Below are 12,109 nucleotides of genomic sequence, written 5' to 3' on the forward strand. Positions count from 1 at the left end.
TATTTACGTGCACAGTAAACAAGGGACTGGGAATTTAGATAGGGATGACAAGACAAAAATCCCTCCCTTTGCACGAAAATGTGACCATCATATTGGTTGCAATCAGAGCCCAGAAACATTAGCCTGAAATGGAGTTTGACTGGGAATTACAGTACCAGTGACAATTTGGCTTCTTATAAACTTTGCCATGTGTCTATAGTTTAGCGTGAATGAGTCCTGCCCTCCTTGAAAGGGATAGACACCAGTTAAAAGTTTTCTTTACAAAACAAAATGAAACAACTGAAGAAATCCCAACATTTTCTCAGAACACTGCAAAGGATCACTGATTGAAAAAAATGTTTCTCTTCAGGTATATTCAGGCGAAGAAAGCATTCAGCTTCTTTAAACTGTTATATAAAATTGGTACTAGTTTCTTTAAATACTATTATAATTAAAAAAACCAACTGATTCATCAAATAAAAAAAAATCATAATCATAATTAAAAAATATCCCCCCCATGCTGATCTTCTCTTCAGAATAGGTCAGCATGGGAGTTTTGCACCCTAGACAGTTACAGTATTTCTGGAATAAAAAATAGCAATTACACACAGAAAATACTACAGCATTCACTTAAAAATTTCTCATTTTGTTGTTGTTGTTTTTCCCCTCCCAAGTAGAGGGATGGTGGGATTGAAAAGATGCCCTGAAATGGGAATATTCCTTTAAAGGAGCAATACTCTTGAAATGCAAAAGGGTGTTGGATAGACGCAAACCCGTGATTTAACTCGAAACAAGAGATTCCAGCACAGAAACAGAGAGATGTGAATGTTCAGACACCGAGCGGGTTGTTTGGAAACGTCCAGACACCCACACAGCCCTTGGCAGGTGACTGTCTAGGCTTTGCCATCATCAGAGGTGGCAGCATCTCCTTGCGGTGAGAAGGCTAAGCTAAACCACGATGTTCTCACTACACTCTTGAATTTCCTCTGGTGGTGTTTCTCGCCATGTACTTACAGTAGAGGGTGACACGAGACAGTTTTTATCAGCAGTTCCCCACATGTACCGAGTTGAAGAATTCTCAGCTAAATCACAACAACAACATCAACAAAAATACAAAGCACCAAATCATCTCGAGACGTGAGTCAGTTTACAGGTTATTACCGTTTGAAGAAGTTTGTTGGTTGTTTTGTTGTTGTTTGTTTGTGTTTTTTTTTATCCCGATTTTCATGTTTTGTTTTCCTTAAAAACAAAACAAAACAGAACAAAAATCAAAACCCCAAAATCCCAAAATGGAACGAAGGATGCTTTACAATCACTTTAAGGCTCGCACTGAATGAGACATGACAGGTCTTACACGAGATTACAAATAATACATGTATGCCTTTCACAGCCTTAAAATGATACAGTAGGTCAAATTATTTCGCCAGTCACTGATCAAGTATTGTGCCTTTAAATTGACTCGCTTTTTGCTACTATGCTGAGTTTTATTATTACTGAAATAGTTATTGGATATGTGTAAATGTACTTTAGGATAATGTTTTTGGTATATATAATTTCGATGTTTGCAGATTTCTTATTTTCCAGAAATCAAGGTGGCAGGCCTTATTCTGGGCTCAGACGGGTGTTATTTACTCCACCGAGGACAGTGGCACTTTAGCGTGTGCAGTTGTTCAAAACAAGATCAGATACTGTATTACCACATTAATCTGGTGCAAACCGACCATTCCGCATGGCCTGTTTACACAAGGAAAACGGTTACATGGTGGGATTGCGTTTGTAACACGACTTGGTCAAGGGTTGCAGGCTTGGCCAAATGGTGTTATAAACGCATTGCCAAATTGAGTTACAGACCTGATTTTGTCTTTCAGCTGTTGGAAAAATCAAACTCCACTGGGGGTGTCTTGGCTTTCCTTTCTTATCTTTAGACATTTGGGTTTTTTCTGCAAAATCCAATAAGAGCAACAAGATTTTTTTTTTCATATATTTCTCTCTTTTTGTTGTTGTCGTCGTTCATTTTTTCCTTTTTTTTTTTAAAATTTTTTTTTTTTTATTTTAAGGTTTGCATTTCAGTTGGTTGGTTTTTTTCCTGGCATGTAATCATCAAAGAGTTTTGCATGAGAAAGGTGACAGTACTTAATGAAACTCAGCACCTAAGGGCATAAGGCAGTTGTAGGTTTGTTTGTTTGTTTTTTTTTTATTTTTCAATCAGCACCAATCCCATAAATAATGTTCTACACTTGGTGTACGGTATAAAACTGATGTGGAGATGCCTCCTTCTCCACCTGTGAATCCTAGGTGTGGAAGTTGAAATACTGTTTCTTGTGTGTAAAAAACAAAAGAAAAGTTTTTCTTTTTGTTTTTACTTACAAAACATAGAGAATATCTTTTTTTTTTATACATACAGCAACCAGAAAGAAAGCTTATCTGAAGGTTTGTGTTTGTTTCATGATCTGTGTTTACCGTAAACAAAAATAAGGTCCCCCTCTTTTACTTTTGCTTTAAGGAGCTTTAAAGTGAAGATTCATATTGTAGCAACTCATATAAGAGAGGTCCATCTCTATACCTAATACCTACAGCTGTGGGGGTGACATATTGGAGGATGTTGATAGTTCTTCTTAACCTCCTGTCTACAAAATGGGCATCCCATGCAGGGTATCTTTTTCTTGGGATGTCAATCTTAATGAGAGGCCCCTCGGGGGGGTAGGGTCGCCCAGATGGAGTAGATGGTACCATTGCTCTCACCTGGAAAACGGGCAAGCAAGTGTCAGCTGTGAGTTCCTCCTGTTGCTCCGTGACCGCTCTGGTGGGCGTAGCCTGGGCCCCCCGGTACCCAGGGGTTTGGGGTGCCATGGGCTCAACATCAGGGGGCAAAGGAATGCCCCAGAGCAGCTCGGCGCAACAGGAGCTGGCAAAGATCTTAGCTCTTGGCCCCATGGGATGCAGCACACCATAATATAACAGCATCAAAGCTATCCCAGCAGCAAAGCTAAGAAAGACACAACACAGTGCTGGCACGGCATATGAGTCAGTAGTGTCAGGATCTCTGTAAAAATACCAAAGGAGTGTCAAGGCAGCGTTCTCCGTCAGGACTACCGTGTAATACGCAAACATTCTGTATCGAGTCCGCCCTTCCTTGACATTAAACCAGCAGAAAATGTACACAATCCCTACCACCATGTTGAAGAGGATCTCCTCCCACTTAGACATGCAGAAATCTGTCCCACCATGGATGATCCAGAAAGCCATGGCACACCAATGGACCACTACAAAGATCCCAAAGTAGAGCTGGAAGATGGAAGCAAAAAGAGCAAAAGAAATAACTCGGGATGAGATGGTGAAGACGCGCCAGAAGAGATGGATGAGGGCCCCTCTGTAGCTCATACTCTTCTTGTCGTCCCTAGAGTCCCGAAGAAGCTTGTGATAGGAGGCTAGCACCCAAGCCAGGGACATCAGGGAGGCCACAGAGGACACACCTGCCGGAAGACACACAGATCCACTGAGTTAGACAGGAGGTTTGGTTGGAAACATCATCTGTTCACTAAATTATTGCATCTGGGGCAGGCTCAGTAGCCCAAAGGTTCAACTCACGTCAGGTTGTCCTTACAGTCTGGAGGAGAGAAACACAGGCATATCAGCGTGGGAATTGGAAATGATGCTGCGTTCAGGAGTTCTCTGACACAGCACATTGTGCTTATCTTCATGAGCCATTGGGTCTGCCACCCCACCCCAGCTCTCCTCTTCTCACAAGGAACAGCCTCTGTCCTCATCCTGATTAGATCAGCATTTGAGAATCTGAAATCCAGATCTGCTCTCGGTGCTGCAGCCCAAATGTGAAGGTTACTTTCTGTAGAAGGGGGTCTATCTTGGAGCGCACCATTGCAAGAGCAGGACATCTATATTACTTGTAACTGTATGGATGCTTTTTTATTCTAAAATACCTCCATACAAGCAACATTCCCATTGACTTGTACTTGATACTGCCTGAATCAGGAATCCCCCCTTGTATTCACCTTGGGGAAAAACAGGCAGTTTTTTGTCACCTTGTGGTCCCATACAGATGAATATATAAATACAGGGAACATCAAGACTCACCAGCACCCTCCAGACAGTCCCAAAACAAAGAAAAATGATCCCTCCAGCCACTCCCCTGCCCTATTTCCAGGATGGGCTGAAGACCTATATTGGAGGTAGCTCATCTCCAGCTTGTCTCCTGGATGGACCACAGATCCAAGCCACAGTTCTGTCTCCAGCACTGTCTCATTCTCCTTCTGGTGGGACCCCCTGAAGAGACCCTGGATCTGGTCCATCCCCTTGCCTTGTCTGAGGGAGCCGTTGCCAGCATGCAGCTCTGCCCAGTGCACTCAGACCCTGCGGTACTGCTCCCATCAGTTAGGGCACTGCCTGTACTGGGGTCGTCTCAGTTCCTAACTCATCTCCCTGTGCCCTGGCATGGGGAAGGCACCCCATAATATTCCAAAGGGGCCTGATCTATTACCCATCACAACCAACACTTAAACTATTTATTTTCTCCGAAGGATAAAATAGTGCCCCATCACACTTCAGGAGCTTTTAAAAATAGAATACCATTGATTATTGCAAGGATAAATTGAACAACTCATTGAGCAAAGCATCACTATAAAAACTAATTGACAGATTCATGGGAAAAGAAAAGGCTACTGACACCTTATTCCTTTGCTCTGACTGCTGCTCACTGGACAACTGCTCTGCAGGTGAGGGAACAGATGATGGACCAAGATCTGTGTTTGGGAAGCTCAGTAATTTGGTAGCTATAGTTTGACTGGGCCTTGGCTGAAGATTTGTCTGGGAGCATCACCTATCAAATCTAAAGGAAAAATGCTAATGGTTTCAGGCAAAACAAACAATAACAAATGCCTCTTCATCTCTGGTGTGTAACATACTGAAAGATAGGTCCAGTTCTTTTTTGCTTTTACTACTTTAAGCTTGCTGCAGCTGCTCAGGGTTAAAAAGCTAAAATGTCTGAAAACCCTACATTTGTTCTTCTGGCTCCCACGGGGGTGGAAAGAAGATCCAATGACTCTTCAGACCTCACCTAGAGACTTTATCATCTGCTTTTTGAGGTGCCCACCTCACAGTATGGTGTGATAAGGTTTTCCTCCTTCCAGTCTAGCTGTGTCTGGAGGAGAGGTGATGAAAAAGGTGGCCAGGAAGGACAGCAGACCTCCATCTCTGCCCCTCACTGAAATTCTCCCAGCCTGCAGGTCCACAAAAACTACACACTTCCATCCGCTCTCAAGTCTCTCTCTGAATATCTTGCCTTTGGGCTCACATGTGTATTAGCATTTGAGACTGAGTTTTAAAAAACAACAAACCACAACCCACTAAGCTCAGTGGCTTTATCAAAGAGGGAAGCTTTAGGCCATTGTCTTTAAGAAAACCACAATTTTCCCCAAGTTCTAAGTCCTCATAAGAAACACTTAAATATAGGACTTGGGGACCCAAATGGATGGAAACTTCTAAAAGTGAATAGCCTTATCCTCAAACAGATGTAAATTAGACTTATTTTTAACCTACTAGGTGCAATACATTTTTGGTATACATACTGAACAGTTTTGGAAGGCTAAGCATTGCCACACAATTCTTAAGCTAAGCAATGCTACATGTGTAAGTACTGTTCGTTGCAGTATCTTCTAGCTATCCAGTTTAAAAACTTTCCATGATTAGCAGGGAAAAAAAAAGAAGAAGAAGAAAAAAAAGTCATGTATTGCCTTATTTTAGTGCTGTTACACTAGAAACTTGTATGGCTTTAGAGGTACCAGTACACTAGAAACTCAAGCACTGCCAACCCACAAGAGGCAGATGTGTCACACTGCCTTAAAAATGTTTCTGTTGGGTCCATTTATTCTAGAATAGAGAGAGGAATAAAATACACCAGAAACAAACCCCCAGTATACACATAAAGGCTTTTCCCACTGTAGTGTTTTCAGTGCAGAAATTTACACTAATCATGGTCTGTGCTGGAAACGGCACAGAGCTGGCTAAGAAGTGAGTGTCTTGAGTCACTCACGTTATATACATGGTACCATGCCGGCTGATAGTCATCTGAACATCTCCTTGAGTCAACAGAGAGAGGCAGACACCCCCAGAAAGTGATTCACCCTGTCCTAAGATCCATGTGTGGGACAGGACGGGGTTGACTCATGCTCCCAAAGTGTCTGACTCCATCCCTTGACAGAGGAACGCGGGGACCTGCGAACACCTGCAGTCAGGCGGGATGAGTCCTACCCTTACAAAACAGTTCACTGCCTCCTCATTTGCCCTAAGATCTAAGGGAGGGAATGAAGTATCTCTAGACATTTTGACATATTCCTGCTGTTGTTTAAAAATTCACAACTCTGCAGTGAATGTGAATTTTGGCATCCTAATGATGAGCAGGATCTGGACCGGGGTGTAAGGGGGTGCGATCTGTAGGTGGACGGCAACAGGAACCATGGAGCGATATGAAGACTTTTCTCCAGTACTTCTTACTGTGCTGCCACAGAATTTATTCCCTGGCTGTTTCATAAAGACTTAAACAACAAAGCACGTCTCGGCTTTTGTCATCTTGACCACAAGTTTCCCATTCCCATCTTTCCCTGTCACTTCTAGCCTGTGGCATCTTCACACAAAGTACAATTCTCTCAGACTGTGGAATAAATGTTCCTTTCTTTTCCACTTCTCCAGGCCTTATTTCTAAGCAACTATAGAGATCTCTCCAATTAAAACTACAAGAAAAAGTCCTGGTAAATTGAATCATATGGGAAATATGTTTTTATTTTGATTTTGAGACTTTCACACATGGTGACTGACGCACCTTCATCTAGCATGAGTGGGTTTCAACTCCCTTCCAAGGTTTGTTTATCAAAGGGTTGGGGTGGTTTAAAACTGAAGTCACTTTAAAAAACCCACTCCCACTCCTCCAACTCTGTGCATAGTCTTGGGAGTGGAAAATACCTGCCATGCACTGCCATGTCTCTGTGGGCATTCTCAGGCCAGGAGGACATCAGCTGCCATGGGGCTGGAAGCCCCGTGGCTGCATCTATGGGATCTGTATCCCACCTGCCCATAACAAGTCAGACCGGCATAAACTGGGGTTACCTTCAAACTCTCTTCACAGGGCTGTACAACAGTCCTTGAACTCCTCCTGTCACCTGCTAGGAAGCAATGAGTGACTCACAAGCTGTAGTCAGCACCACTGAGGATTCAAGCCCATGTGTCTTGAATGACATATCACAAGAATTAGTCCCCAGATCCCTTCAGTAATGTGTCCTGAAGTCCTCATGGTGAGACATCTTCTAACCTACCTTCAGCATGGTGAGGTAGAGCTCTATAATACCCCCATTTGAAAGATGAGGCACTAAGACTTGAAGGATCTACCCCAGGCAGGTCTCATATACAATCCATGCTAAAGCAGGGAAGAGATCTCCTTCACATCACGGTGCACCTCGCCAGAGCGTTTCAGGCAGGATTCAGCTCCTACAGCAGAGACTCACCTCAGGTTTTCCACGGGTAAGTGAAGTCTCTTACTTAATGGAGAATTAAGGTTTAGCGCAACCATCACAGATGGGAATCCAGCAACATTGCTGGATTGCTCTAGGATATTCCAGCCCTGCATGTGGGGCTGGCAGATATGACAAACTTGCACATAGAAGGCAAGAATATTTTTGAGCTGGGAGCTAGAATGAGGCGGAGTACCGAGGGCATCTCAAATGACACTAGGCAAAAGTCACACAAGTTGTTTCCTTGGTCATTACAGCCAGTGGAGCCAGAGCTGCACAAAGGTCATTGTTTAGACCTTGTGGCTGAACTGCCTGTAGCTCCACTGAACACAAGTGAAGCCTGGACACCCCCATGACATGGAGACACCTCCATCAGAGACACCTTTGTTTGAGTGTCTGAATCTGGAGCTGAACTCACCCACCAGCCTGAACTGCCTTGATGCTGACTTCTTGCCTTAGCAATTCTGCCTTTCTCAAGGGGAGCTAATGAACAGTCCTCAGTGGTAAAGAGACGTGGCATGGAGACTAAGCAACAGTAAATGGTGAAGAGTAATGAGAAAACAGTGGGAAATAAAAGGCTAAACTTTTTGAGAAGAATGTTGGTCCAAGGAATATTGAATGTCTGAGAAAGGGAAACAAAAGCCATTGCTTTGGATCATGAAAACACGAGTGGTCCAGACCGTAATGCAGGTAGCAACGTGATACCAGAGGAGAGGAGCACGAACCACACTGAGTTCAAGGGAAGCTCCTGGAGCCGTGCTGGGGCAGACTGAATTTCAGCCTGTTTCAGTTTTCATCCTCTGGTTCCTACTGATGGCCCAGAAAAAGAAAAGGCTATCTCAGAAATGTAATGAAGGTCTTTGACAAATCCACATCCACAAGAGACTCAAAACAATGATTCCCCTTAAATTGCCATTGCTGTTTTTAAAGGCCATGTATATGCAGGAATAAAACCAGTGCATGGAAAGCCATCCCAGTCTATCCAGCCTATTCATGCTATGCAGTTACACGTGGCTTTGCAACTAGTCTAACAAAAGCCATAGACAAATCACATACACACACACACACACACACACACACACACACACACAAATGAATATTTAAAATTAACAATATATCCATTTTTCCCTTACTCGCAGGGTTGTTCAGCTGAGGAGAGAGGTTTTTCACTAGGGCTCTCCACAGTTTTCATCACAAATCCAGCTGCAAGTTATTGGCTGTAAGTAATTTGAACGTACTTACTGTAGCATATTCCCTAAGTATTTACTGTGGTGCCTGTCCCTTTAAAGCTGAAAATGATGCCTAAATGGTGCTCTGTTTCTTTTTTGACATTAATTCTCCTGAAGACTCCAGTAAAACAAAATGGGAAGATACCAACATTTCTCCTGGGTGAGCTGGACAGCAAATATTCAGTGTGACAAGAAACCTTCCATCAACCCCTGTGCAAAGGCACCGCTTGCTTAATGCCAAATGCCACATCTCAGTTCTTCCCCATCACTCGCTGGCTGCTCAGGCTTCTGCGCCGTGAACCCTGTCAGGGGGTTTTCCCCTTTGGGTGGCACATTCCTCCCTGAAGCTCAGTCTGAATCGAGGAACAGGTTTTCATTCTGATGCACACAGAGTGAAAATGCATTTATATAAAACAGAAATTGAGCCAGATTCTGCTTTTGTAACGTTGCCTGAGTCACTACCCCTTACTTTTTAATATGTTTATATTTAATTACACGAAGTAAAAGAGGTCATAATCAGACCCCAGGTCTGATCTTCATTTGTTCCTGCTGGAGCCTGATGCTTAATCTTTCTTTTTTCTTTCCTTTCAGAGGAAAGAATGACTTTTTCCTTCTTTCCTTCATTTTCCCTCTTACTTTTTCACTTTCTACATGGAAAAATAGGGATCATTACCAGTATATAAATAATAAAGGGCTGCATAGACTGTTTTGCCATTCATTTTCCTCATAGGATTTCAGGACACTCCCTTAACCAGTTTCTCCAGTGTGCCACCAGTCCATTATGGCAGATGAGCACTGTTCCACCTGTGGTGAACATCACGTGTAAGTCTGACCCAGGAATGGCCTCCTCACACCTGTGTGACAGCTCTGTACTCCACTCAGAGTCGGAGTGATCAGGAATGAAAACCCAGAGCCTGACAGTGGAAAGAGCTGTTACACCAGTGTCCTGTCCTTTGCTCTTTTCTCATAAAAATGTTTTGTTTTTGTTGGGCAAGGGGTTGAGTTTCAAATCCAGCATCTGCTCCCTTGCTTGGGAGCTCTTCCCAGACCTTCCTCCAAGGAACACCACAGTGCCTTTCTCCCCAGGACCTGATTCCCACAGGGACACAGTGTCACCAGTCCATAAGAAACAAAAAAATGCTGGTGGTTGTTTGGGAAAACAGGCAGGAAACAAAGGTGAAAAACTCAATTCAGGGACCAATCTCCAAGTACCTCTGGACAACAAGAAAGGGTCTTCTACCACTGAATCCCACTGGGATTTCCTGACACAAGGCTTGCACTGAGTTTCTCTATAAGATAGTCCATGTCCAAGCTAGCACAAGGAGGACTCTTCCACATTAGACCAGAGGAACATCCACGTTCCAAACCTTTTATTGTGAGAGTGAGAAAGTCCATAGCAAGGCAACTAACTTCAGAACAGCTTGCTCACATGGAGAGTGGTGCTCCCACCCCTTGCAAGTTAAAGGCTGGCTCATGTCCTGAAACGTGCATGCTTCCTAAACCCTTTTCTTTTTGCTAAATTAAGATGTGCACAGTGACCCCAGAAATGCTGGATCTCTCTTTAGTTCCCCCTCAACCTTTACCTTAGCACTGCCTTGAGGAACTGAGGTCCACAGGTGCACTATGGATTGTGTTTCGAAAGGACTTGCTTTCCTCCCCTTTCATCCTGCTGCCTTTCAGTTCTCCTGAATGCCCCTTCTCTACTGCTAGAAAGAGGTGACCAGCCACATTCCTCTGATCTGTGCTCTCATTATCTCGGCTGTTTCTATCATGTCTCCTCCTATCCATCTCCTCTGTGAACTCGGGAGCTGCCAAACAGCTCAGGCCCTGGGGCCATCTAGTCCTGTATTTTCTCCAGGATGCAAGCCAGTGACTGATCCTTCTGCAGGAGGCACAAGCACCCTAGGCCAAGCAGAAACGGGATAATCTGCCCTCTGTTTTGGATTATCCTTGAATACCCTCAGAGAAGTGTCAAAAGTTGAAAACGTTGGCAATCACCCACCATGTAAGGATCGGCAAAGCTTCCCTCCCCCCCTCCTCATTTTAAAACACTCCTAATGAAGATCTTCCTTGTATCACCTGCTTCAATATTTATCTCACCCAAGGAACGCTGTCTGAGACAGGGGTGAGCTGCCTTCCCGAAATGCCTCTCTGTCTCTCCATTGACTCTACCTGGAGTGTGGGTGATCAAACTGAAATGATCAAACAAGGAGAAGTGGGTAAGATGAAAAGTACCCTAGGGAGCAGTGTTTTGGCATCCACCAGCTCCCCACAAGAGCTCAGAAGAGAAGCCTGAGTCCCAGCAAGGTGAGGAGAGCAGAAAGGGGGGCTGGGGAAACCTGTTCCCGGCTCCAGGATGAGCAGAACAGCTAGCACTGGCTCCTGCACAAGCAGAACCTGACAGACCCAACATAACATGGGCACATTCAAGTGACGCAACATAATGATTTTATACTGCTGAAGGCCAAGCCCCCAACACCCTCCTGCTGAGAGAAGGGTGCCCATGATCAGTCAGAGGACATATGCAAGTTGCATTTCCATGAACAGCCAGAGTTATCACCCATCCTCGAGAAAACAGTAGCAGGAAGACAATACCCCGCTGCTACATCAATGAGAAGGCTGAGCTTGTGCGCATGTACAGCGTCCTTACAGGCACCTAAGTTCGCTATTTGCTTTCCACAATAGCCTCACCCCTTTCCTAGGATGCTGACCACAGGTACCTTTGTTTTTACCTGTTCATGTAGGCAAAAAAGCTCCTGACAGCCACTCCACTGCTGAAACGTTTCTGGCAGCACTTAGCTGAAATCTCAGCACTGATCTTCAAACAAGACTCCTCTCACTTAGCTAACCGAGATACTTGATCCTGTGTAGTAGCTCACCACCAGATAATGGCTCATAAAAGATGAGTAGAGAGGAGAAGGGCACATGGGAACGCAGGCCTTGAGAGAACCTGGGTCACTGTTGTGACACCTAAATGAGCAAATGAGAAACAGAGCCAGGGCTATTTGTTGACCCTGAGCCCAGCTGGCAGGGCTGGCCATGTCCATACTATTAAACTTTCCGTAGTTGTATCCAATCTGCCTTTTGGGAATGGCTCCTGAACTACGTGAACTCATTTTCTCCTGCCCTGGAAAGCTCTGGGAAAGGGCTAGCTGGCCAAAACTGTACCACAGACCATGTTAACAGAATCACTTGGGTGTCGTTGCCTGGGCTCCAGCACTGCTTGCATTACAGGTATAGACCTAATCCGTGCACAGACCTCTGCCTATCACAAACATAGTCATATAATCCCCTTCATCACTTTAAAAATAATGTAAAAGACCTGTGGTTCAGGTCCTGGAGATGGAGCCTCTCATATTATCGGATTTTCCGGGCTGGGCTTTT

The 12,109-nt window shown here is 44.3% G+C and overlaps 1 protein-coding gene across 1 annotated transcript in view; it reads right to left on the reverse strand.

Annotated features, from left to right (window-relative positions):
• Positions 1-2,016: 2,016 nt before the first annotated feature.
• Positions 2,017-12,109, reverse strand: part of XKR6 (XK related 6) — a 181,864-nt gene continuing 171,771 nt past the window's right edge. Inside the window, exon 3 of the mRNA XM_037391666.1 lies at positions 2,017-3,452. Coding sequence (XP_037247563.1) covers positions 2,488-3,452 — 965 coding nt within the window. The 3' untranslated portion in view covers positions 2,017-2,487. The remainder of the gene's footprint in view (positions 3,453-12,109) is intronic.

The sequence above is a fragment of the Falco rusticolus genome, chromosome 6 (genome assembly GCF_015220075.1).
Source record: "Falco rusticolus isolate bFalRus1 chromosome 6, bFalRus1.pri, whole genome shotgun sequence".
NCBI lineage: Eukaryota > Metazoa > Chordata > Aves > Falconiformes > Falconidae > Falco > Falco rusticolus.